The following is a 27,911-nucleotide window of genomic DNA, read 5'->3' as shown; positions in this document are numbered from 1 at the left end:
GAGGTGTCTTTTAGGACCTCATTTTGGCAGAATGACACATGTAGAGACAAACGGCCAAAGTTCACAGAGTGAAAACACTACCAGCCTCACTATTGCAGCTAGCGATCATAACCAATTTCGCCTATCACCAAGAGAAGATAATCTTCCGTCTCTTTACAGGTGAGTTGAAGGACAGGGCAAAGCTTCATAACCACACCTCCAGAAGAAACACTTGTGTTATTGGAGGAAGTATGGCCTGATTTATCCAGTGAATGATGGTCTTTCACAACATCGTGGCAACCGCTAGGTACTGTCCACTGTTTGCCTTTTAAGCACTTTAGATGCTTTTATGGTTTTAAAACCTTAATCTTAATCTGATTGAAGTAACTATCAAAGCTGAATACTAACAATTATTGCCATAGTCTTGATTTATGAGTGTGTGTTGAGGACACACTTAAGCATAAATTTTGTGTGTGTGTGTGCTGTTGATATTTTGTAACTATTCCATTCTCTTGGGACAATAAAATGCTGTAGATTTATGTTTTTATTACAGATTATGATCACCAACAATAAATGCTGAGCCTATAAATAATTGACCAAATGAATGCCATGGAGAATAACATGTTGTGCTTTCTACTGTGGGCAAATGACTTTTCCATTATGCTATATTCGCCATTGATCAGATTAGACTACAATCCTTTACATATTATGTGACAAAATGATAACCATGTTGGATATTGTTGAAATGTAAATGGCCTACTGCAATTCTATCAACCCTGCACTTGTCACTTGTCCATTTTTCTGAGATGTTGTTAAGGAATAATAGTTTTTAATAATCCTGTTTGTGCAAAAATAGTATTTTCTGAATGTTAAATGTTTTGGTATTGCTTTTTTAGATTTATCTAAAGAAATAGGCACAATTTTTGTGGTTTTGCAACAGGCTGCTAGTAACAAAGTGCCTCAAGATACATTTTAAAAATATTTTCAGTGCTAAGTTGTTATGTGTAGGCACAATGTTGATTCATCAATTGAGTTAGGGGACTTTTTTTTATACACAAGTAATTCGTAGAAAATGGTAAGCTATAATGGACAGGACTAAAATGAAAAAGCAACCAATTTCCAAAGAAAAAAAATTCAAAAGCCCTCCAGAAAGCCTGACGAACTTCTGCTCAGGACCACAGAGCTAGCTCAGGAATTTTGCCCAATGCTTTATGCTTTATTTACGAATTCCTGAGTTGTAGTGCAGGATCCTATTTTTTTCTTTTCTTTTTCATTAGTGTTGAAACTGAGGTGTAACACTGGATCTAGTGGATTTTTGCCACATATTAACAAGCCAACAGAGGTTGCATTAAAACCCATTATTACTTCCATAGTTGACTTCAAACCCTTGGAGACATTCTAGTTATGCAGCTATGGAATTACTTAACAACTGATAAAGACAACATCTAATATTATCAGTCAAATACACTTAATTCACTGTGCCGGTGAACATTTTTGATTTCTTTCATATGCTGGCTAACACTGTAATACTTGAGTGTGTAAGGTTGTAACCTAAAATGACAATTACCACTGTGGTAATTTCTTTGTGAGTTCTTTGTGCTTCCTTCCACGTTGACGAGATTCCCATTTCCAGATGCATGGATGCTGATAATATTCCCACCCCTGTGTTTCGCTGTGGGGATGGTGCTCTTTGGGTCTCTCCCTTCTTTTTCCAAATATAGACAGCATCTGTTTGAGCTTCCAGTATATATATTCAGAGTTATTATAGTTTTGTATTTTCTAAGTAGTTTTATTTTTATTTAATTTTGACATTTTTGTTTTTAATTCGGTTTAGTTTCAGTTAGTTTCCAGAGCAGATTTTCTTATTCCAGTTTGCATGTTTGCATTACAAAGTTAAAGCACATCATTGCAAAGCAGTGTTTTGTGCTAAGCCTCAATAAAAAGGTCAGTTTTTCTGGGATCTAAGAATAATGACCAGGACATTTCTGAAATAATTCTGTTATTGTGTGCAAATCAAAATAATTTATGCTTTTTCAAAGAAAACTAGTAAATTTAGAAATGTAATGTTGAAAATCTCTTGCTTTGCTAAAAAAGTGTTTGGAAGAGGCCTAATAAATGTTTCCTTATCTGTACCTTTTGTGTGTGTGTGTGTGTGTGTGTGTGTCTGTTGTAGCTGATATTTAGTAACTATTCTGTTGTGTTGGGACACAATGCAATGCTGTTAGGGTGTTTTATTGTTATTGTTGATTTTAATCAAGAATCAGTCCTTTGATTATGTGTTTATTGCAGCATGTGATTATCAACAAATGCCAAGCCCATAAATAATTGACCAAATGAACGTGCCTTAGAGGCTAAAGTGCTTCACTTTCTAGAGACTGGATTTTTCTATCGTACAATATTCGCCATTTGAAACTAGTTCTCAACCCTTCAACATATCATGTAACAGAATGAGTGCCATATTGCTGTTGCTGAAATGTAAATGTGCTACTGCAACTATGTTACACATATTTTTTTATGAGTGTAATTGGTTTTTTTTTTTTTATTATTTGTGTTTTTTTGTCAGTTGTCTATTTTTCTCGTATTTTTAAGGAGATATTTTAAAAAAATAATTCAAACCCAGCCAACTTTATTTATGAAGTGCTTTAAAACAGCAAGTGCTGACTAAATGCAAACATAACATATTAATAGTAATATATTAAAAAATATATATTGCAGGGGATGCTGCACAGTGATAAACTGATAAAATGACATCCCAACATCTCAAAAGTTGGGATGGGAGAGAGGCTATGTTCATTTGCTAATTATAGACTACTAACTATGGGTTTTGCTAAGTCATGGCTAAGTATGCACAATAATCTTTAGTTAAATTCTAACCACACAACCATGTCCATGCACAGTGTGCATGATAATGGGGTGATTTCTAACAGCCCGCTAAGCAGATTGTAGGCTACACTACTTCTATCGAATGATAGATGGTTTATGGCTTTGGGACCTGCATGAAACACACGTACACACACACGCATACACACACACACAAAGTAAAGGGGGTTGAGTCTCTGTGACAATGCACAACACTCCCTCATCCTCTGGTTTATAAGGGTGCTACTGCTGTCAAACTTTGAGTACTTGGCCCCAACCTGTGGAGGGAACCAAGGTAAGACCACAGAGGCAGGCTGTTTAGCTGCTCAGCTCAAAAATATTACTACTTATACCTTACAGTATGGAGGAGAGTACACTCGCGTGAAACCTAATTGCTTGATGGGTGCATCTGCAAAGATTAGGCTAAGACTGTTGAACACTGTCTTCAATGTCCAACTTTAGGTTTATTGTAGTCTCACATTCTCGTTCTTTACTGTAGGTAATTACATTTTCTGTCTCAGTTTTGCAAAGCCTTTGCAGAAACTTCAAGGTTGATGCAATGAAAACGTGAAATGTTAAACTTCTTATCCATTCCCGGGTTTTAATGATTATTGGCCTTTATAGTGTTTTGCTCATGTTCATTTTTGTGTGTGCTAGATGGGGAGGAGACGCTTCTCTGGCTTGGGGGTGACCCTAATGGATCTGTTCATGCCGATGACCGCGACTGCAATCACCTTTTTAGTTCTGTCTGCCACCACAGTATCTGCTGTCAAAAAGGGTAGGTGGACCACCGAGGCATGTCACATACCTTTAAATGATACCTCCTTTGAATCGAGTCCTTCATCCTGACTGCAGGCAGACAATATGCCCACTGGATAAATATCTATATACCACAAGTGCATATTTTTTTTAAAATCCCTGTGATGTGTCTTTTAGTGTAGGTAGTTCTGTTTGCACATATACAAATTACTCTTACTCTGATTTCAGTGTTTTTAGCATTTTTCTTTTATTATTGTTTTCTTATATATCTCTAGTTTGCTTTTTGTTTCTTCTTTACCCTTAAAATATTACATTACTTCCTTCTTTGCGTGTTTGATCATGATTATATTTCCCAATGCAGAGAATAATCTCCATATCAATTTACACTAGCAAAATTGCAGCATTTACATTTTATAATATTGATTTGATTGCTTGGCTTCAAGGAGATATTTAAATTTTTTTTGTTGTTGCCAGGAACAACTAAAGCATTTGTCCCTACCTGTCCCAACATTCCTCTTGGCGAGAGAGTAGACTGCTTCCCTGATCCTGGAGCTTCCCAGGTATAAGTCACCATAGTTTCCTAGAGTCCAAAGTAATGTGTGAACAGAATATGTTTTTTTTCCCCCTCAAAGAGCCTACACAGAAAAAAAGTTATAATCAGTGGGTAACTACTAACGTAATTTTTTTCTTGCACTGCTTATAATGTCTATTTAAACATTTGCAGTGGTGACAAAAAGCAGTAGTAATACTAATCACAGCATTAGTGACATTAATGCGGATAATAATAAAGACAACAACAATGCACTGAACAGGCGAAATGTGAGGCGCGTGGATGCTGTTGGAGCCCACGGGATGAGAGTAACGTTCCCTGGTGTTTCTTCCCAACCAACCATGGATACACCGTGGAATCGCAGGATTCATCAAGCCCTTACGGTAAAACACATTCCCCTCTTATTCTGTCCTGTTTTGGGACTCATGTACTCACTAACAGAGGAAAATTAAGTGGCCTTCTAGTTAACCGCCTCTTGTTCCTTCCACTTATCTTTTTCACATAATTTTTCTTTTCCTTTTTCACTTTTTTAACTTTGCCTATGGCAAAGTTTTTGGTATAAATGTGGCACTATTAACAGGTTTTTCTTTTTTCTACCCTCATGTGAAGTGCTGGGTATTTCATGCATTTTCCATCCATGAGCATAGTCAGATATGCATTATGACGTGAGTTTAACTGTCACATAAAAATGAACTAATTTCTTTTTTACTACATGTAAGTTAAAATGTCATCAAACACGTTGACATATTAGCGCTGACAACGTACTCGATAAGCTCTGCACCCTTTTATCACTGAATGACTAAAGTATATTGTTTAAACAGATTCCCATTTTAATTCACCCGACAATTTTAATGTGATGCTACAGCTGTGGAATGAGACAGGAATGCTTGCTTATAGTGAATCATTAGATCGTTAGGTTTATGTCTCTAATGTTACAATTTAAGTGCGCTGGGACACTGAGACGACTGTTAAATGGAAGTATGTGAATGTAACTGAATCAAATTGAACTGCTGCTGGTTGTCTGATACCGATGTATCCAATTGATTTCTATAGTATGTGGATATGATGTATTATGTGGATGATATATTAACCTTCTTACCATCTTATTGTCTTCTGTTTAATTTTGCAGTTCTTAAAGCAAACCTGATAAGAATGGATTCTCCGTCTTTATTCGGTGGGGAGATAAAACAACTGTCGCTTGAGGCAGAAATGCAGACAAACAATCGTCTCCGATTTAAGGTGAACACTTACACCGTATGCAAATCTGCAGCTTACAGATATATTTAATGGTCAAAGGATTTGGATTAATGAAAGGATGCTTAATACAAAAATAGCAATATACATGAGAAATTGTTACTGTGACTGTGAGATGAGGCCTGACTCCTTTCCTCTCCCTCAGATCTACGATCCCAACAGTAACAGATTCGAGGTCCCCCATGAACACATCAGCAGTCTTCCCAGTAACCCATCCATTCCCATCAGCAGCACACTGCAGGTCACACAGAAACCCTTTGGCCTTACTGTGCGCAGGAAGGAGAACCAGAAAGTTGTGTAAGCAATCACTCTGCGTAGGTGCCGTGAGTATTTGTTGTGATGGATGGAAAATAGGGTTGTGTATGCACATATGCCTGCACAAATAAAGACGGACGAGGATATATTTGTTAAAAAATTTATTGCAATAGAGGCTTGTTGAAATGATAACTTATCAGAATTCTGTCGCTTTAGACAACAGAGGATAGATACTAATAGATTATCAATGATTCTGTGCATCATTTGAAATCATTGTGTAAGAACTTCTGTAAGATAATGCCCATGCAACACGTGATTACTGTGATGGTGATACAAGTCATGCTTGGCTGGCCCTAGCTGACACCACATTGATCAAGTACTCCTCAGATAAGATAAATACAGATAACAGAAGAATGGAACTGGAAACGTCAGCAGTGTATGGCTTCTTTTGAAGACTAGACAAATGCTACCCAGAGGCCTTATTAGAGATTAATGGGCTGGCCTGTCTCTGTGTGTTTTTCCTCCTTGTTGTTTAATTTGCTCTAAAAACTCATCTCCCAGAGTAATTATGTTTACTTCTAGTTCCATTTCACTCTAATTCCTTTACTTACTTCACTCAAACATGAAGTCATAATTCTGAGTAATCATTAATCCTTAAGTTAATCATTAAGGAAAATATCTTTGGTATCAAGTGAAAGCATACCAACCAAGAACATTGCTTTTGAGAGATCCCATTAAATTTAACGTTTTACATTGCACTTATTTAACAGAATTACATGTAATCGGATTACTTAAAAGTCAGCATTTGGGCAAAAATAGATTTTTTTCAGGGTTCTTTGTTTCCCCACATCCCAATGTATCAGTCTGTCTTTACACTTCCCAGTGATCATTTAGTCCTTTGTTTCCTCATAACGTTCAGGTTCGACACCACAATCGCACCACTGGTGTTTGAAGATCAGTACATACAGCTGTCTGCCAGACTTCCATCACATAATATTTACGGCCTCGGGGAGCACGTCCACAGGCAGTATCGCCATGACACCAACTGGAAAACCTGGCCAATTTTCACCAGAGACGCTTTCCCTAATGGGGTGAGGACAGCATGCACATGTTGCATGTGCTTCTTACAAGTCTGTTTGCCTTCTCATAGGGCCTATAATTGAATGCCTTGTAAGCTGATTATTCTGTGTAGTCACCCCCTCAGTTTCAGTAAGTGTCCCACATGCCTCTATTGTATACTCATTTGTCCCACTGTGGCTTCTCTGCAGGGAACACACAACCTCTACGGACACTATCCCTTCTTCCTCTGTCTGGAAGATGAGAGTGGAAAGTCATTCGGGGTCTTTCTCTTGAACAGCAATGCTATGGGTAAAGACATATTCACACAAATGCAAGAACACACACTAGCAGTTGATTAAAAACCAACAGAAAGTGTAAAAAAAAACCCCACCCCACACATATATATTCTGAAAAGGTGACGCATTTGCAAAAAAAAAGGAAATAAGATAAAATAACCTTTAATAATCAGACACGTGGGAAATTTGTGTGACTTATTTTAAAATCACAACATAAACTTATATTGCTATGATTAAGCTACTTTTTTCTGTTTGTTTCCAGATGTGACACTGCAGCCTGCCCCAGCTGTGACCTACAGGACTATTGGAGGGCTTCTTGACTTCTACATTGTCTTTGGTGACACACCGGAACAAGTGGTGCAGGAGTTCCTCGAGGTGATTTTACTAAATGCAAAACATGTGGCGCGAGGTTTCTTGTTAATATTGTTGTGTGGCTCACTAATTACATTAAAAACACTTCCAATTATGCCGTTCAGCTCACTGGCAGGCCCGTCATGCCTCCCTACTGGTCACTGGGATTCCAGCTTTCTCGGTGGAACTACACCAACCTCGACATAGTCAAGGAAACAGTGGAGAGAAACCGTGCTGTGGGCCTCCCATATGTAAGATTCAGTCTGTTTGAGTTTTAAAATTCCTTTTATACATCAGACTCTCATTTGAGAATTGAAAATTGCATGGACATAGCATATCAATGCAGTGTTTTTTCCATCCCATGCAGGATGTCCAATACACCGACATAGACTATATGGAGAATAAAAAAGATTTCACCTATGACAAGCTTAACTACACTGAACTTCCTCGGTTTGCTGACTATCTCCATGAGAGGGGGCAGAAATACATCCTTATCCTGGTAAGAAGTACTTTGTGGCCATATTGGGTGTATTTATGTAACCTAGAAAAATAAGAAGAAATCATAAAAACTTCAAATCAAAAACAGACATCAAAGTGTTTAAATCATTACTTCTAGCGCACAGTAACATTTGCTACATCAGCAACACCAAAGAAGAAATGAAAATGACGGCAGTCGTGTAATTTTTATGAATTTATTGATTTGATTTGAGCATATATTCTTATGACTGTATCATTTGTCCCCAGGATCCCGCAATAGCCACCAGCAAGAGGGTTGGAGATGCTCCATATGAGTCTTATGACCGTGGCACTGCGAAGAATGCTTGGGTCACTGAATCAGATGGGAAGACTCCTCTGATAGGAGAGGTGAGCTACATTGTACAAGCCTGATATTCTGATGCATCAAGCGTATTTGCTTAGCAGCACCTGTCTGCTACTTACTCTGTTAATGATATCAAATACCAAAGGTACCACTCCTTTTATGTACTTAATCTTTTTTTTTTTTTTTACTATATATTTACTATATGTTACTATATATTTTTACTATATACTATTATGTCTTTTTTGTTTTCTTTTTTTTTTTGTTTTTACCTGGAAGACCAGTAAAACTAGACTATTACAGTACCATCATATGATATTGTTGTTATTGTGACACAAAGTCACAAATTTAGTAGAAAAATACATGCCATATACACCCTGTGTTCATCCACCTGCATCCGCTTGTCTGGATCAAATGTATTTGTGTTACTTTGTGGTTTATGAGTGCACACATATGTGTGGTTTGTGCTTTATTTACATATGTTGTTGTCTTTCGGCTATAAAAACAAAGGTGTCTGCCGCGGGACCTCTGCTGTTGCTGCATTTGTAATGAGGGAGATACATAAACAGACCTGGTATTTATTCTGCTTTTACAACCAAGCAAAAATTGCTTGGAAAGAACAAGATAAAAGCCTTTCCTGGTGGCACAACAATGTTGGCGTGCGTTAGAACATCATAGCAGGACCTCACTCAAACATTTCTGAACATTTCTGCTTAGTTAAAAAAGATGAGCGTAAACAGAGCAGCGGGGAGAGTGGAGGATTTAAGGAAAAGGTTATAAATGTAGACAAAGACATGTGCAGAGAAAGGGTAGGTGCAGATAGATGGACACAAATAACAGATTAGAAGAAAATCTACAGGGAAACAGATCGACGATCGCACTGAGTGTATGGTGACATACACAGGAAGCAAGACATAATGAGGGAGAGGAGACAAAGTAGATAGATGAATAAAGGATAGATAAGATGGAAGGTAGAAAGAGACTTTAGAAAGGCAGTACGCACAGGGTCTGATAGAGACATGTACAAAAAAGACCATAAAAAGGCAATAATAAAGTGACGTATGGAGTTACAGCTGCTGACATTTTATTTACACTCCTGTCATTATAAGTACGCAGCTGGAGATGATTAAAATCTAGTCTTGAAGGAAAAAAGATGGCATCTGCAAGGAACTACCAGTAAACTTTGACCTTGAATTTCTGACCATCTGCTAAAAACATCTTCCTGTCATCCTAACACGCACACACCAAACCTCCACTCTTCTCAGTGGATGAATCATTTTTCTCAATGTGCATCACTAACGTTGACTTCAAACAGACATGTCTACAGATTCTTATTGCATTATTGATTCTCTCCTGTTGCTCGGCTCATTTGTCTCTTTAGCCCCTTTATCCTTTACCTTCTCTCCTTTTTCTGTATCGCATCATCATCTCTGTTCTCTGTTATTCCCACGCCCCTAAACTGTTCCTCCAGCATCTTCATAGGAACACTGATTTCTCACTCAGAGCTCATAATTTTGGCTGTTCATGCCATCTCATGTTGTCTGCATATATGTTATTGTGTAAACTAACCTCTTGCTTTATTAAACGCATGTTAAAAAAGCTGTTAAAGCTTTCTCCCAAACCTGGAAGGTCAGGTGTATAAACAAAACACTGGAATATGAGTTATGCCTCAAAGTTTTAGGGTTTTTTGGTAAACATCATGTCACATTCTCTCCCTCCAAGGTGTGGCCAGGGGAGACCGTGTTTCCAGACTACACCAACCCCAACTGCATCGATTGGTGGGTGGATGAGTACGAGCGGTTCTCCAAGGAGGTCAAACACGACGCACTTTGGATTGTAAGTCAGTTGTAAATACATAAAATGAAGGTATTATGCACACAGGGGCTGCTAGTCAAATTGTGGGCTGGACATCGGCACCAATAAAGAAGCACCGAATAAATTTTACTCTCTAATTTCTTGTATATTTACAAGAAAATATTCTCATATGCATTTGCAGGACATGAATGAGATTGCTAATTTCAAGCAAGGATCATCGAAGGGCTGTGCTGTTAACAAACTCAACTACCCTCCCTACATTCCAAGTAAGAGACATTGTTTTCTATGTTCTGGTAAGCCATGATAATGCTACATATTTCATGAAATAGGATATATCATAGAAGTGCAGCTGAACGTCCAACAATAGCAAACATAGTGAGTTCATCAGGCATAGTGGATCCCCTGTGAAGAATTCTGAAAATGAATCTTCTGCCATGTCTTTTGTTCTGACCGTTTCCCAGACAGGAAGATCATAACTATGAAAAGCAGCTTCCCCTGATGCCACCCTTTTTATTGCTCTCGTTCCATTTCCTATTAAAGTATACAGTACATCAATGCCTATCTCATCCTTTCACTCTCTTCCTTTTCTGCATCCTGTATTCTCTCTGTGCTGCTTCTAACTTTCCCCTTATCTGTTCTCTCCCCCAGAAATTTTGGATGACCTCATGTACAGTAAGACTCTGTGTATGGATGCCAAGCAAACCTGGGGCAACCACTATGATGTCCACAGTCTGTATGGCTACTCTATGGTCCTGGCTACTAAGAAGTGAGTACACAAGCAGTGTGACATACATAATCTTCAAAATCAAGTGATGTAGAAGCAGAAGTTACTGACCCATGGCCCTCAACATGAGTTTAATGATAATTTATGTACACAAACCTAGAAAGGCGCGCTGATATGAGAATCTGGTAGGGGCTGGCAAACAGTTAAAGAGTGATTTGTACAGACTGCCTGAAATTCATGAAAACAGCTAGTTGACTGCACAGATACTTAAAATAAACACCTGACTTGTAAACACATCTGTTTAGTTTATTCCTAATGCCAGACACATTGCATTAGCAGGCTTCATGCTAGCTTTTTTTTAGCGCTAACCTTAGCATAACATTAGCATAACTAATGGAACCTTAGCATAAATCCTGCTAATGCAAATGCCCATTTATGATAGATTAAATATCTTACATACTGTGCAATTTGCCTTATCTCTAAGATTGAAAGGTGCTAAACTGGCTAAATTTCAGAGTAACTAAACCAAAGAAAACCAAGAAAGAGTGTTTTTAGATTAGGGGAGACTCATGAGTAAGTTATAGCAAACAAATGAATTTTGTTTACTTTACATCTCCTAATTCTCATTTCTCTAAAAGTACAGTATTACCCCTCATATCCACTTTTGATACCTGTTTCTCTGTTACTTGTGCATTTTTGCTTTTTTTGTCCCCCTGTCCTTTTGTAACTTAGTGATCCGGTATCATCTGGTTGTCTCCTTTCTTTCTTCTCTCCATCCCACAGAGCTATGGACCGTGTGTTTGGAGAAAACCGCTCCATGATGCTGACTCGCTCTTCCTTTCCAGGTGTGGGAAAATATTCAGGTCACTGGCTAGGCGACAATGCTGCCACCTGGAATGACATGAAATGGGCTATCCCTGGCATGCTGGAGTTTGGGCTCTTTGGAATACCCTATGTGAGTAGCAAACCTTCAGAAAAAATGTTAAATGCTAGCTGACCAAAAAGCTTTGAATATAAACAAAAGAAAGATGTTTTTTTCCACTTTAGCAACATATAAAAGTATGATAATAACATTAACCATTATCACACACATATGACATGTGCAGATGCATAGAATAGGTAAAGAAAAAAATAAAACAGAGGGTTTCACAAACTATTTCACGGACACATATATGCCTAGTTCACAGATTTCAAACAACAGTAGAAAAACAGTGAGTCAGATGTACACACACACACTTCCCCAGCTGTGCACATCAGGCATTTGTATATACATGCCAGGGACTCCTATTGGGACTGTATCACTGCAGCCTGCCTTTTAGGTTTCTCAGAAGACACATATAGAACACAGGGCAAAAGGGATTTGGATCATTTCCCTCCCATTGAGCCTGCTGTAAAATGTGACCAATAAGTAAATAATAGAAAGCAAACAGTCTCTGCAGAGTGGCCTTTGAATGCAGTCTATTTTTTGGACTCAATTGTGCAATTAATGTAAATAAAGATTACAACCAACAGCTACTGCCAGTAAATCTCAAGTGGACTGAGCCAAGATCAAGAGAGACATTTCAAAAGACAAATAAGGGGCTAAGTTATCACATTGGTGCCATTTTGGCTACTATAATCTAGAAATATTTCATTATCAAATCTGTCTAAAATCCTTGACATTCCCTGTTCTCGGAGTTTGTCAAATATTATTCAACTTTCATTTTTCCAATACAACAAGATACACTTAAATTAGCTGGTTTTGGCTAAACGTCGATGGAAATGTGTTTCAGATCGGAGCCGACATCTGTGGTTTCTTTGACGACTCCCCTGAAGAGTTGTGCCGTCGCTGGATGCAGGTCGGCGCTTTCTATCCCTTCAGTCGGAACCACAACGCTGAGGGCTACAAGGTACTCTAAAGGCAGCTTTTTCTGTCACAAGTCTTATATCAGATGTCACTTTTTGCCTGTTTGGTCTAAAGTGCTGCAGGGTATACACTTCATTTCATTTCATAACACTTTATAGGTGCTGTAGAGCCCGAGCAGTTAAAAGCTTTGCATAGCTGGGGAGAGACAGCTGAAGTGTGACCTTTGCTTTGCCCTACTCATGGCACTCATCACATCCCATACAGCTAGTTCCAACACATACACAGACGCACAAACGAGTTATGGGATTAAAAGATCACCCAGATCAGATTAAGGACCACAGCCTGCCCTCACCACTGTCACTGAACTAGCATCACACATAATTTGTTTTCATTTACTAGCTGTCTTTACGAACTTTACCTCTGGATCGCTCAAATGTAAAAAGTAATTAAAAAGCGTAATGTAAAAGTAATTTTTTGATTATTCATTATGAACAGGCCTAATGTGTATTTGTTTGCACTACCTCACCCATCCTTTTGACAGCTTTATTGCCACTCGATTCTTCTAATTCTCTAGTCCTTCTAAAATCCTCTAGTTTTTTACTTCCCTCGCCCCTTTGCTGTTTGATCACTTTTCCATTAGTTTATCAGTAAACCCCCCCACAAATCTTTATTTTCTTTTCCCATTACCTGTTCCTTATTAGCCTCATCCCTTTAATCCGTCTTTCTGTCTCCAGCCTCAGGATCCAGCTTCATATGGCGCTGACTCAGTACTGGTGGCGAGTTCTAAACATTACCTGACGATACGTTACACACTTCTGCCTTACCTCTACACAATGTTCTACAAAGCCCACACCACGGGGGAGACTGTTGTACGTCCCGTCATGCATGAGTAAGTCACTCAGCATATTGTCTTAAATCAATTTAGTACCAAATAACAAAAGGAAAAATAACGATAATAATGAGATAAAAGTGATTGTGACATAGAAGTGAAAAAATGATTGGAGATTACTCCAATGATTCAATCATTGTAAAGCATGATGGAAAACTGGCATGATTAGCCGATGTAAGGACAGCTAAGCTATGAGGCCTAAACTGAAAAACACAGACAAATTAAAAAGAAGGTATAATCAGCAAATAAAGACACAGAAACAGTAACAATATATAAACAATATGAAGCTTTTTTTTTTTTTAAAAAGTTGGCATTAAACAGTGGAACATTAAACATATAGACCTTAATCTAAAATATATTTTAGTCAGTCACGACATGATGACAGATATCTAATTTCACTTGTATTCCTCCTCGTCGTAGATTCTACTCTGATAGTGAAACCTGGACAGTGGATCGCCAGTTCCTTTGGGGAAAACACCTGCTCATCACACCTGTACTGGATCCTGTAAGTGAACACACACAAACACACTCCCCTACTCATCTGTTTTCTTCTTTTCCTTCTTGCTCTTTCTGTATTTAGATATATAAAATTATGAAAATGTGAAAATGGCTAAAGACGCCTTTTGCTCTTGTGTTGTTCAGGGCGTAGACATGGTGTGGGGATATGTACCAGATGCTCTGTGGTATGACTATGAGTCGGTAAGAACATGTTCTGGTTGATTAAAATGTTTTCCATAAAGCACGACTATTTCCTTTAGTGTGATTGTCTTGATAGATCTATAGAAAAAAAAAGCAGTTGTATAATTAATTCAATTTGGACACTGCACTACTTTCAGGTCAAATTCTTGCTGTTTTCAGGAAGTTGTCCAAGCTAAGTGCACTTCCAAAAGTAACTGTTTTTAGGTACAATTGCCATAAATCAGACAGTAAAGTATGAGCAGCTGTTAAAATGTAGCAAACCCAGTTATCGAGTTAAAATAATATCTTCAATATAATCTGAACAAAAAACAACTGCCTTAAAAATCCCATTGAGCTGAATTAGCACAATAGGTATATAAGAAAATAGATTAAAAAATAAAGAGATCAGATAGATGGAGCATCATGTTACACTGTGACAAAAACATGTTTCACATGAAAGTTCTTTGTTTGAGATCGTGAGACTAAGGCGATAAGACAGAGTGGGAGTGAGAACAAAGAGCAAGAAAGAGGACAAGGAGAAGAGAAGAAAGAGACAGAAAGATAAAAGAGGTGTTAAGTTCCTTTGGGACCTTATTTAGGCGCCATGGCGGTGATGGAAAGCATCCACCGATCAGATGAATGATTACGCTGGCTGTCATGCTGCTGGACCCTTGTCCTGGTTAGTCCCCCGTTATTATCTGGGTAGGAGTATAGAAGAGTGGAGGAGTAATGATGCAGTGAAAGTGACCATGAAAAACAAGCTACAGAGCAAAGAAATACTGCAAAAACAAATCGATAAGCAGTGGAATGAAAAGAAAGGGCAAACGTTGGACAGCACAACACAAAGACAGCAAAAACCAGAAACAAGAGAGAAAAACAGGACAAGTAGAAAGGAAGATGAAGATTAGGCTGCTGTGAGCATGTTGTCTTTAAGTGATTAGATATCAACTGTGGTTGATTGTGGGCCAATAAAGAAATGAATGGAGGATAGAAAGACAAAACAAAACAAAGAGAGCAATGTGAAGTTTATCTTTATAATATTTTGAAAACCATTTTAACACCCAAATGTCATGAAGCCTGTCGTCTAAGGTAAGACACAGGTTTAAAAGTTGACTGATATATAATGAGGTCCAGTGTTATTCAACATAATGTAAGGAAGTCATATATTAGTGCTTAGTCCACTTGTACAAAATGGAACAGCTACTCTACAAATCACAAGTCTTTTACTAATTATAGTGTGCTATAAAGGACATATTTAATTATTATGTCCTTTTTTTAGTTGATACGCCCCTTCTAGTTTTAAACTGGAGTTTAAATAACAATTACTAATGATGACTAACAGATTTGAGGGATCAGGGCACCCTGATTAAATTGAAACTGAACTAAAACACAATTAAAAATCCATATCTAAAAATGAAAAGTTAATTGCATGGATTATTTAGCACACAAGAGGAAAGTTAGGGATATAATATTTTATTCTTCTGTCCTTCTGATCAGATGCAAAAGCTAACAGTCCGAAAAACACACATGGAAATGTATCTACCAGCTGACAAGCTCGGATTACACATCAGAGGTGGAGCTATCCTCCCCACACAGGAACCTGATGTCACTACCACATACAGGTATACACACACACACACACACACACACACACACACACACACACACACACACACACACACACACACACACACACACACAAATGTGCGCATAATTTTATACTGCACAATTCTTTCATTTTATTGGACTATATTCATTGGATGGATTTGTTCATTTATTCATATGTTTGTAATTTTACATTTGTTTCTGTATATTTAACTAGTCGGCGTAACCCAATGGGTTTGCTCATTGCTCCTGATGACAACGGCAATGCAGATGGGGAACTATTTTGGGATGATGGAGATTCCAGAGGTATTATCTCTTTTCTCATCTTTTGCCTTTTTGTTTGCAAATGTGTTGTATCTGGGGCACTACAAGTTTGGTTGTTTGTTTTTTTTTAGCAAAAAAGTTAATTAATTGATGTGACTCTGAAATCACTTTCAGTTGGCTCACTTACATTAACAAGTAGAAGTGAGCCACTTTGCTATGTACCTGTGAATCACTCGTGTTCATCTACTCAGACAAAGATCTGCACATCCTTCTCTTTACAGATACAATTGAGAATGGCAACTACATCCACTACAAGTTCTCTCTTAAGCAGGTGAGTTCACCTCACAAAACCATGCAGCACTTTTTCAAATCCAGCCGACATGTTCCTTTCAATCTGCGCTAAAGTTCAAAGTTCCAAACCACATGAGAATTTTAGCTTTTCCTGTCCATAATGTGCATTTCTCATATGTTAACATTACTCGAGGGCAACAGTGAAAATAAATGCTGTATCTCTTAAATCTGGGATAATGTGTAGAAAGTCAGATCGTGTGATTATGTATCTGCTGCCTTGCAGGGAGTTCTGACTATGCAGGTGACCCATGCTGGTTACAATGATCCGAACAACCTGAAGTTTGACAACATCACTATCCTTGGGATACCCGTTCCTCCCGTGTCCATCTCTGTGACTCATGTTGGCACCACAAACTCTACTACCACATTAGAACCCAGCAACATCCACCACGATGGAGACAAGAAGGTAAACACATGAATGTGCATCGACATGATTACGTACAAAATAAATGTAAAATAAAAACAACATTACTGTTTTTTTCATATCGAAGGAAATTATGTTCGCAAAAAAAGTTAATGTACAAAACACATGGTGTAATAGTGCTAGCAATGCTAACACCATGTTACTGTTACTCACGTGTCAGCAGAATGTATATTTTAAAACGCCACACATTTATTTTTATCTCCAGTTGAGCATCAGATGATCAATGCAGAGGCAAAAGTAAAAAAAGATTTACAATATTATTGTAAGAATAATTATTAATTGCTGTAGGAACAACTAATTTAGAAACATTACAAATAATTCTGAAATGAGAGGACATCCATCATCAAGCCCACATTCTATCTTGAGGAAGCAGGTTTTGAGCTCACTAGCATGGGGAAATTTGAATTCAGAGACAGCTCAGAAAGGATCACCGCAAAAACATTTTCCTCCCTTAAACTTCAGGTGCTGTTCCTGCGTGACCTCAGACTGACCCTCGGGGAGACCTACGTGTTGGAGTGGGAAGTGATACGCATCGACTGCCATCCAGAGGAACATGCGGATCAGGCTAACTGCGAGGCCAGAGGCTGCATCTGGGATGTAAGTAAAAAATGGTCATATGCTCACATACACATGTGTTTTTCTAAAACACAAGATAGGTGCATATGACAACGAAGTATAAACTTTTTCTAAATAATTTATTAAGCAAGTAATCCTTTTTGAATCCTGTTATTAATTCAAAATAAAAAAAATTCTAAGCTTTGATCTGAACTGTTTATGGTGCATGACACCTGTTCTTACTGCCATAGTGTCAGAATCAGGTATCAGGTATGAACAGGTAGAAGCACCAATCATGACTGGAGTGAGATGGGTGCATATTCAATTCAATTCAATTCAGTTTTATTTAAACAGCGCCAAATCACAACAACAGTCGCCTCAAGGCACTTTATATTGTAAGATAGACCCTACAATATTACAAACCAAGACAAACCCCAAAGTCATATGACCCCCTATGAACAAGCTATTTGGCGAGAGTGGGAAGGAAAAACTCCCTTTTAACAGGAAGAAACCTCCAGCAGAACCAGAACCGGTTGGGGTTATTAAAAATAAGATAACGTTTCTATTTAAGCCTTTGATGTGTTGCTTTTGTGACTATTGCTTTAAATTTGTTAATTTTGTAGAGTCTCCCAGCGATTTTAGAAACAAAGTTGCACATATTTAAAATCTCTATGCTTTCTTTTATTTCCCTACGTAGCCAATTACCAGTGGACAAGGCCCATGGTGCATCTATCCTCAAGACTATGGTTACACTGTCACGTCAGTACGGGAAAGAAGCTCGGGCATGACACTTGACATCACTAGGAACAGGAAGTACAGGAGCAGCGGTCGTCCACAGTCACGGGATATTGACACACTCCGTGTTGAGATTAATTATCACACCGGTGAAATGCTGCAGTTCAAGGTCTGATTTTGCTCATTTATTTTTTTGTTCAGCCAATGGTGCATCTGTATTGATTCTACCTATATGCTAATGCAATAACAATTCCTCCGCATTCAGATCTTTGACCCAAACACAAAGCGCTATGAGGTACCAGTGGGATTGTCACTTCCTGCCACTCCTGAGACTGATGAGAACAAGAGACTTTACAAGGTGGTCATTGTGAACGAACCATTCGGCATCCAGGTCATTAGGAAAAGCACAGGAACCGTAATGTGAGTATCTTGGCTTGCATTTCCAAAAAAGTTGGAAGTTGGCATGCTGTGAATTAATTGTTGATTTTATTGATTTTTTGACCTTTCACACAGTGATTTCAAAATATTCTTCCTACTGCTTATTTTTAGTACTCACTTACAGAGAATTTAAACTTCTCTAGTTAAATAAAGCAAAGATAGGGAGAAAGGATGAAATTATTTTGTAGATATGTCAAACATATCGCAATTAACTCCCTCCCTCTCTCTCCCTCACTCCTCTGTTCCATTTCTTAGCTGGGATTCATCTGTGCCAGGCTTTACCTTCTCAGACATGTTCATCCAAGTGTCAACTAAGCTGCCATCTCAGTATGTTTATGGTTTTGGGGAAACAGAGCATCTCACTTACAAGCACGATCTCAACTATCACACCTGGGGCATGTTTGCCAAGGACCAGCCTCCTGGCGTAAGTATCACACTAACACGCATACTGTAACATCGCACATGTGCATATGTATCTGCAAACAATGTAAAAAAACGAGTGCTACTCTCTATTTGACAATATTTAGTTGTTATTTCTACTCTTGATGCAGAGATTAAAGCATAACTTCCCTGAAGGAATGGTTGAAAGGTATAGATTATTTAGGCATTAGTGTGTTTCATCAAAACTGGTTTCATGCTTGCTGTATACAAGAGCACCCTGCACTAAATATCTTTAGCAGCACGAGCTGTAGAGGCTATAGAGATGACTTGTAAAGAACCTGCCAGAGAATTTAAAGCCCATTCATGATACTTTGATGAGATTCTATTGACATGAGCGTTCACCATGACACCATCACTTTATGTCCTTGACATTATCATGGGTAGTTGCTAAGCTTAAAAAATAGCTCCACAGGGTTCAGACAACTGTTAAGGGAAATAAAACAGGGGAGCGGCGTGCTATAGTACATGTTAAACATGGTCCACACTTGATGCTCACCTTTTGTGTGTCTCTGCTGCAGTACAAGATGAATTGCTATGGAGTCCATCCTTTCTACATGGGCCTTGAGAACACAGCTGATGCTCACGGTGTGCTGCTGCTAAACAGCAATGCAATGGGTAAGCGAAATACACACACATCACGTTGGAACTGATGAATAAACACTATTGCTGGTCCACTTTTGCATCTACACATAATCACACATGCGCACATGTTCCTCTGATGGGGAGATATTTGCATGACCAGCATCACAAAATAAGCACACCCCTGCTTTTGTGTCCTTTGTTTTCATCCCCTGAAACATAAACAGATGAACGTGCATTACACATACTGTTATATCCATACATTTCTTGCGAGGATAGTAATTCCTACTGTAAATTTAATGTACATTTGAAAGTAATGAAAATGTCACGTAAATGTCTTTTTTGCTTTGTTTTGTAGATGTGACCTTCCTACCTGATCCAGCTTTAACCTACCGAACTCTGGGTGGCATCCTGGATTTCTACATGGTCCTGGGACCTACGCCCGAGATGGTGGTGCAGGAGTACACTGAGGTACGTCTTCTGGACTTCTGGTTTGTTTGCGTCTATGTAGTTTGTGGGGTATATCGTCATGGTAACTTGTGTCGTAGAACTAAGCAGAGCAGGGTATGCTTCAAATAAAAAGTTCCCGTTGGTTGCAAACAATTTTATATTGTTCTGCAATTACTAATATATGAAACAGGATACCTATTTGTATTTGCTCACCTTAAATCAAATTCACACGTAGTCTAAGCTTACATTTTTATATGTTTTATTAATTTGCTCTCAGATGCTAATCGTGTCTTTTGAGAACCGTTCACAGTCAGCATTTTTGCCAGCTTTCCTTTTTGTGCTCCAAATAGGCTAGATGTAATTTACAGGGCCCTGACTCTGGGCAGCTGTTGATAAAATACAGCACCTTACTTTTTTGCTTCATTGTGCACTCTTATTTAGCCAATCCCGCATAACACCTTTTTCCCTGTGCTTAACACTTTTTGACATCCTTGTTTGTTTTTCTTCTTAACAGTTGATTGGACGACCTGTTCTACCTGCCTATTGGTCTCTTGGGTTCCAACTCTGTCGCTATGGTTACGCCAATGACAAGGAAATAGCAGACTTATACAAAGACATGAGGGCAGCTGCTATACCCTATGTAAGTTCATGGAGACAGGATGTTTGTACTTTCTGCAGTTCTGTGGCAGAATATATTATTCAGCGATGGAGCAAGTGTGCACACCTATGATATTTGTTTATTTAAATAAAAGACATTTAATTTATGAATGCTTGTGAAAAAGAGAGAAAGTCTGCACAAAGTTTAATAATTCAATTCTTTAAACATTCGTCTAAAGGAACCATTATTTGTTATGACATATTTATTAATTAAAACCCAGCTAATGATGCCTTGTTAGCAAATGATTTATAATTTAAATACTATTCCTGTTTTCATTTTAAAACGTGATTTAGCTGTTTAGTGCTTTAGTAATGGGTTTATTTAAAAAACAAACAAACAAAACAACTTTAAATAAAAGTTAACTGTATCCACTCACTATATAAAGTGCATTCAGGTGAACATGTGGCAGGCTGTTCAAAGTTAGTTAAACATCTGTTCATTTGAGCTTGAATTGCTGTCTGTTCCAGGATGTGCAGTATGCAGACATTGACTACATGGAGCGTCAGCTGGACTTTGTCCTGGACTCAGAGTTTAAAGGACTGCCTGCACTCGTTGACAGCATGAGAAAAGAGGGCATGAGATTCATCTTCATCCTGGTAATGACATATTAGTAACCACAGGGAAGAAAAAAAGATGTTTGAATGTGATGGTAGTCATTTATATCTGCAAAGGATAAATGTTATTGAAAAAGTAGCCACTGTCTACCACTGGACACACAAGACTTGTGCATATTTATTTCCAGGATCCCGCTATCTCAGGCAATGAGACCCAGCCCTACCCAGCCTTTGCGAGAGGCAAAGCAGCAGATGTTTTCATCAAGTGGCCCAAACACATCAGTGATGGAATTGTGTGGGGCAAGGTGAGAAGGAATGAAAGGTTACATGAGGTTGGACAACATGTGTGTAGCTCAGTATGTACTGTAAAATAAAGCATTTAAACTCTGTGGCTTTTTTGTGGCTTTCTTCTACAGGTCTGGCCTGATTATCCCAACGTTACAGTAGATGAGAATCTGGACTGGGATACCCAAGTACAGGTACAATAATATCCATTCACCTCACCACCTCAGATATATTTAATATGTGCCTAAACTTAAGACTTCTCATCTCCAGCTCTACAGGTCATACACCGCATTCCCAGACTTCTTCCGGCCAGAAACAGCACAGTGGTGGCACCAAGAAATCAAAGAATTCTACGAGAAAACGATGAAGTTTGATGGCCTTTGGATCGTGAGTGTCCAGAAGTAGAAAATGTAACAAAGGCACCTTTATACCAGATGTCCTTTTCACTCTCATCATCTGGACTTTACCTTTCCATGCAGGACATGAATGAACCTGCCAGTTTTGTCCACGGCACAGTTGATGGGAAATGTCTTGGTGATCCAAAACTAGAGAACCCACCATATATGCCACGTAAGGCTGAATGTTGTCTTTGTTCATCCTAATTAGATTACAATAATAAGAATAATTAGGTTATTAAACTCATTATGTTTATCTACATGTGCCTGCATTTTGCAGCCTTGGAGTCCAAACATCTTGGCTTAAACCACAAGACTCTGTGCATGAACAGTGAACAGATACTCAGTGATGGAACGAGAGTCAGACACTATGATGTCCATAACCTGTACGGATGGTCGCACACCAAGCCAACCTATGAGTAAGTGAATATGCGTTTATATATGTGCCGGTTCATGTGTGTGTGTCGTTGCATATCTGTATGCGTGCTTTTGTGCGTTATTGTTTTCTTTCCTGCTGACATCAGTATCTGTGCGGGTGCTGTTATTGTTTTGTATTTAAGAAAAGCAATTAACCATAAAAGGTCAAGCGCTCTTTTTTATTTATTTATTTTTTTACATATTAAGCATCCAGGATATTTCATCTGAGTAATGCAAATCATGCCAGAGATCTGTTTTAATATGTTGAAGCAGACAAAATTGTCATCATAATCTAAATCCATAATTGGAATAAAGTCCAATTGCATATAGGTGAATAAAAATAATGTAAATGTAAGACTGAAAATTCATATCTTTCAGCATGTTTATTTAACTTAACAATGTGAAAATACATTTGTCCATGAAGTGAAACACTTTTCTCACCGCAGAGAAGAATTAGCTGCAGAAAAGGATACGCGGACGCTCAGGCTGTTAGCTCAGTTGCTTTAGCTTAATTTAATTTAAAAAATAGCACCTTGGATAATTCATTTCTATAATAAATGAATAACTGCTTTAAAAGAAAGACGACACTTTTATGTTATTCTAATTGCTCGGCTATGTATGCGCACGTGTGTTATTTGCATGTGTAAGGCAAATATGCTTGTCCTTCTCCTTTGCACAGTGCCCTTCTGGACGTGACTGGTAAAAGAGGCATAGTGGTCACCAGGTCCACCTACCCCTCTAGTGGAAAATGGGCTGGACATTGGCTCGGAGACAACAATGCCAGCTGGGACCAGCTTTACAAATCCATTATTGGTACACATACACATTTATTTTTAATTTTACTCTTCTGCATAAAACGTGCTGTTCATAATTGTGTTTTGAAAATATATATTTTGTCTTTAACACATAGGTTAACATGATCCCAAACCCCTAAAACGAAGCAAAAACTCTAATCAGTTTACATAATTTCCAATGTTTCTTTGCTCTACAGGTATGATGGAGTTCAGTCTCTTTGGAATCCCTTACGTAAGTATCATCATCTCTCCTGGCTTTGACCCTCTGAGTGATCTTGTACTTACTAAATAACATACAGTAGCTTAAATTGAGTTTCATTATTTACATCTTGAAATGCAATGTGTGATTTGATTCAACATGATGCTTAAAAATACAAAAGACTTTGGGTTTGACTCTCTCTTTCAGACCGGGGCAGACATTTGCGGGTTCTTTAATAAACCTGACTATGAGATGTGTCTCCGTTGGATGCAGCTGGGTGCTTTCTATCCATACTCACGCAACCACAATGGCAAGGGCAACCCGGTGAGTGGGTTAAATATGCATCCATAGAGATGGATTGGATTGTGAATTTTAAAATCAGCTTATTTGACTTTTTCAGGTTTATATTTGTGCAGTCTGACTTAAATTACTAAACCATCATTGGATCTTAAAATCTAAAGGTTTTAAAATGTATTTTTGCTCTTGGATTCAGTGCCAACAATTGAATTATTTCATTATCTATAGAATTAATTTATTTTTACACCAATCTGGGAATTAGGAGTTTGTCTAGTGTCATGAACAGTGCCATGAAAATGGTGCTTTTACTCATGAACTTTGCTTTTTTTGAAGCTGAAATTTTGAAACTTTTAAATAATAATGTGTTTACATTTTTTTCTTTTAGAGACAAGATCCTGTTGCTTGGGATAAACCATTCGCCGAAGCAAGCCGGGATGTCCTGAACATCCGTTACACCCTCCTGCCCTATTTGTACACGCTGATGTATGAGGCACATACAAAAGGAAACACAGTGATCAGACCACTTTTGCACGAGTAAGCTTAGATCACAACACACACAAATACACAAACACTACTAACAAAACATCTCTGACTGGCTGCAGATGTTCAGTTAAAGTGGTAGATAAAACTCACTTTGGTTACCCATGACTTTTGTATGGAGTTTAAGTAATTTGCTCATGAGAATAACTAGAACTGGTAAGAAAGTTAGAATAGTTTTTCTTGACAATTGCACTTCTTTCATATCGGCATTTCAAAAGCTCTCTGAGCAAGGCACTGCATGTGAGATGATTAGCTACACTTGGCAACTTCCAAACATGAACACGTGAAACTCTTTGAAAAACAAGATCAATTTAAGTGACTCTTAAAAAGTTGCAGCTGGTATTTAAGGAGCTGGCTGGCTGAGTTTAATTGGCTTTCATCTGGAAGCCACTGAATCCTGAATGAGTGCTTGAATACTGAGGTTTAATGGCGTCTGTGCTGCTGTATCGCAGGTTTGTGGACGACAAATCTACATGGGAAATCTACAAACAGTTCCTTTGGGGACCTGCCCTACTTATCAGCCCCGCACTTGACCCGGTATGCTGTAACACACACACACATGCACACACACACACAAACACACACACGCACATACACGCACACACACACACATTTTTTTCCCCTTTTTCTTTTAAATGTCTACACCATTAGTGTTGGGATTGATTGTTTTTATTTGCGACTGATTTCAGGGAGTCACAAATGTGAATGGCTATCTTCCCAACGCACGCTGGTATGACTACCACACAGTAAGTATTTGTCTATAGCAATAACATTTAAAAGCAAATATTTGTTATCAATGCATTTGCATAATTCTGTTGATTAAAAGATGCCTTCACACTCTACCTGTGCCTCTAGTACTTTAATAGCATTCAATCATTTCTTTCATCAGGCCGGAGATGTTGGAGTGCGTGGCCAAATGATTAACATGCCGACACCCTTGGACCATATTAACCTGCACATCAGAGGAGGATACATCTTACCCTGGCAGAAGCCCGAGAACACTACATACTACAGGTGAGCACACATTATGCCCCATACAGTTAGCTACAGGTCTGCATCCTGTGTGCAGCGTGACCTGTGTGCTTGTTTGTCGGTTAGTGAGAGAGAAACACATATTGCTTGTGTGTTTGAATGTTTTTAAGTGTGAGTGGGAATGAGAGGTGGGACACTCAGGTGATGATCATTTTCAACAGTAAGGAGATCAGGCCCCTGTTTGTTCTCAGCATCAGGTTTAAACAGACGGTGTCCTTTAGATATCTGCTACAAACATTTCCACTGCTTTTTTTTTTTAGCCGGAAGAATCCTCTAGGACTGATCGTCCCTCTGAGTGACAGCGGCACCGCTGAAGGATCTTTATTCTGGGATGATGGCGAGGGAATTGGTAAGTGAAAGGTCCCTCTTAAACACCTACACCTATCAACACACCGAATAGCATGGGGTTTGACATTTAATGTATGTGTTTATAGAGTGATTATTCACACATGCATATACACACAAACACACAGAACACAGTGCTATTTTATTTTAACATTTTAGTAATCCTGTTAGTCAGTAGATAAACATCTTGCCAGCTCTTTGTTGTGTTTTTCTTTTAATGAAAGGCAATGCTGCTTTGTCAGTCCGTCTGCTTAAATTGAAATACTTCAACAAACATTCCTTTGGACTGCTATTAAAATTTAGAGCTACTTTTTTAATCCCCAGTCCTGATAACGAATGGTGATTTTCTAGCTGTCTTATTTTCTTTTCTCAATGCATTACTTGCTTACCTGGTCATGGTGTCATTCATCCAACCAGTTCCATGTTCACTTATTCACGCCACCAATTAATTATTCACCCATGTGTATATTTACTCTGCATACGTTAAGCCAATTATCTACTTATTTTACTTAATTGTTATTGTTATGGCTCGTCTGCTTGCGAGTCATTACTATGTTACATCATTTTTATATTTTCTCCATTTAGTCAAATGAATATCAACTCAAGTCTTCATCGGCACAAATTCTCACGTATCCGTAAGTTGTCTCTGTGTCAGTTATTTTGTTTTCATGTTCGTATTTTCTCTCCTCAGACACGGTGGAGACCAACAAATATCTTCTGATCTCATTTTCAGCACAGTCGGTGAGTTCAAGAGCCAACTACGTATCGTGTTTTTTTTTCATTGTCATTATTACTGTAAATGCATGCTTTAGCATTCAAAATGGCCAAATTAAGTGGATGTCAAAGGCTAACTGTTAGCAGTTGGTGGTTTGAAATATGTTTTTCTTCAGATAAATTTCTAACTTTAGAAAATATTTTGACACCGGTATTAAAAAATAGAAAAGAAAAGGGAAAAGAAAAATGTTTTAGTGCTTTAATGATATAATATTAACACATAATTTTAATTATGTCAAAGCAGATAAGTGACCATTATAGTAAAAAAATGATAACTCAGTAGATGCTTTCAAATTACTCAAGAGCAAAGGTATTTTGTGCTTAAATTTTTGTGGCTTAAAATGAACATGCTTAGTCAGAAGAGAATGAAATGTTGTGTTTCTTCTTCCTCGACACCATTTAGTTAAATAAAACAATAAAAGCCACAATGTAGTCACCACCAGTTTTGTTGGAAGGTTTCTGCAAAAGTTCATGTTTAGCAGTCAGACAAGCTCAAAGCATTTCTTTCACAAACCTGAAAAACTTGGACATGATCTCAGAGTAGATTTAGTATCTGTAGATACACCAAAGGGCTTAAAGTGTCTTCCAGTGCCGATTGTTGTCCAACATGTCATACAATTACCGCAATCCTGTAAAACTGATAGCTGGTGGAATTTATTATTATTATTATTATTTTGTTTATCAGTGATACAGATCAAATATGTAATCATTTGCACTGGATGTATTTGGTTTTCATTAACCCTCCTCCTTGTCTCCAACCCTCTCATTTAGAACACCTTGTCCAGTCAGGTGACCCACAATGGTCTTACTGCTGGTGATCGGCTGAAGCTGGGCGTCGTGAAGGTTTGGGGTGCAGGCAGTACTAAGATCACAAAGGTTACCCTGACTGTAGCTGGAGTGGCACATAATCTCACCCCAGAGCACAACGTTGACTCCCAGGTCAGTGCATTTGTGGGATGCTCATTTTTGTTATACACATCTAAACACTGTAGGTTTCTCTATTTAAATGTAAATAATTAAAGAGCGTTATTATTATCATTAATATTATACAGCTCACAAATAACGAAGAACAGGCCACGTTAAATGAACGAAAGGATTAAGTCGCCCTCTGTTTTCTCTGCCTCTTCTTATAGGAGCTGATTATTGATGCGACTTCAAAGGATGTTTATGTGGATCAGCCTTTCATCATAACATGGCAAACCAGTGTCTGAGTGCGCTATTTGTGTTGACCTGTAAAAAATTAAGATATCTATGACTAATGATGGAGTAATTTAAATTAAGAAGTGAATATAGTGCATTTTCTCTGAACATGAAATCTGAAACCTCAGTTTGTACCAAGTACAAGAGTGAAACTGTCCTGTTTACTACTGTTCTGCACTTCTACGTAAACGTCAAGCTATATTTCAGAACATTATCCCATCCACCAACTGCTGTTGTTAAAATGTGCGATACTGTAGAATCAGTGATAAGTATAATGGTTTAGCTGCTTGTGTTAAATGAATCCAAGTGCATTAACTGTATGTATTTACCATCATTTGCATTTCCGTTCTGATCTGATAAACAAGCCACAAATAAATCAAACAACTAAAAGTGTGTTTGTTGTTCTTCTCCTGTGTGTCTCTGTCTTCTTGTTGGTCATATTAGCCAA

The 27,911-nt window shown here is 38.2% G+C and overlaps 1 protein-coding gene and 1 long non-coding RNA gene across 4 annotated transcripts; one reads left to right on the top strand and one right to left on the bottom strand.

The window, feature by feature from the left end:
* Nucleotides 1-11: 11 nt before the first annotated feature.
* LOC147326049 (sucrase-isomaltase, intestinal-like) lies at nucleotides 12-27,846 on the top strand. Of its 3 annotated transcripts, none has more exons than XM_086300927.1 (48): nucleotides 12-159; nucleotides 3,496-3,616; nucleotides 4,072-4,157; nucleotides 4,410-4,530; nucleotides 5,277-5,386; nucleotides 5,547-5,698; nucleotides 6,576-6,747; nucleotides 6,925-7,024; nucleotides 7,274-7,386; nucleotides 7,488-7,613; nucleotides 7,730-7,861; nucleotides 8,107-8,226; nucleotides 9,902-10,015; nucleotides 10,176-10,260; nucleotides 10,643-10,760; nucleotides 11,502-11,673; nucleotides 12,491-12,607; nucleotides 13,299-13,453; nucleotides 13,874-13,958; nucleotides 14,096-14,152; nucleotides 15,629-15,753; nucleotides 15,954-16,042; nucleotides 16,282-16,331; nucleotides 16,575-16,757; nucleotides 17,238-17,372; nucleotides 18,028-18,234; nucleotides 18,331-18,485; nucleotides 18,759-18,927; nucleotides 19,463-19,559; nucleotides 19,882-19,994; nucleotides 20,488-20,613; nucleotides 21,099-21,227; nucleotides 21,374-21,490; nucleotides 21,602-21,664; nucleotides 21,741-21,857; nucleotides 21,950-22,040; nucleotides 22,146-22,284; nucleotides 22,962-23,095; nucleotides 23,274-23,308; nucleotides 23,483-23,599; nucleotides 23,958-24,106; nucleotides 24,565-24,649; nucleotides 24,802-24,858; nucleotides 25,002-25,126; nucleotides 25,405-25,493; nucleotides 26,181-26,230; nucleotides 27,035-27,202; nucleotides 27,397-27,846. In XM_086300927.1, the coding sequence occupies exons 2-48, from the start codon at nucleotides 3,496-3,498 to the stop codon at nucleotides 27,472-27,474; spliced, it is 5,448 nt and encodes a 1,815-aa protein (XP_086157053.1). In that variant the 5' UTR covers nucleotides 12-159; the 3' UTR covers nucleotides 27,475-27,846. The 3 variants fall into 3 exon arrangements, with proteins under 3 accessions (XP_086157053.1, XP_086157055.1, XP_086157054.1); XM_086300929.1 differs by lacking the exon at nucleotides 12-159 and adding an exon at nucleotides 268-286; XM_086300928.1 differs by lacking the exon at nucleotides 12-159 and adding an exon at nucleotides 3,027-3,133.
* On the bottom strand, nucleotides 14,716-20,062 carry LOC147326050 (uncharacterized). The gene is made up of 3 exons (XR_015130409.1): nucleotides 19,917-20,062; nucleotides 19,441-19,735; nucleotides 14,716-14,829 (listed from the first exon to the last, which is right to left on the bottom strand). It is a non-coding gene; the product is annotated as an uncharacterized LOC147326050 (long non-coding RNA).
* Nucleotides 27,847-27,911: the final 65 nt, after the last annotated feature.

Source organism: Aulonocara sp. 'chitande type north' Nkhata Bay, linkage group LG7, assembly GCF_057382095.1.
Source record: "Aulonocara sp. 'chitande type north' Nkhata Bay isolate Kocher_YH1m ecotype deep benthic linkage group LG7, A_spYH_male_GT1.1, whole genome shotgun sequence".
Classification (NCBI taxonomy): Eukaryota; Metazoa; Chordata; class Actinopteri; order Cichliformes; family Cichlidae; genus Aulonocara; species Aulonocara sp. 'chitande type north' Nkhata Bay.
This window is presented reverse-complemented; position numbering and strand designations above follow the sequence as displayed.

Excerpts from the sequence above, each read along its gene's own strand:
- LOC147326049 (XM_086300927.1), top strand. The coding sequence starts at position 3,496 with ATGGGGAGGAGACGCTTCTCTGGCTTGGGGGTGACCCTAATGGATCTG. Across the intron at positions 13,454-13,873 it reads GTACGTCCCGTCATGCATGA|ATTCTACTCTGATAGTGAAA; the intron begins GTAAGTCACTCA and ends TCCTCGTCGTAG. Across the intron at positions 17,373-18,027 it reads CCAGAGGCTGCATCTGGGAT|CCAATTACCAGTGGACAAGG; the intron begins GTAAGTAAAAAA and ends TTCCCTACGTAG.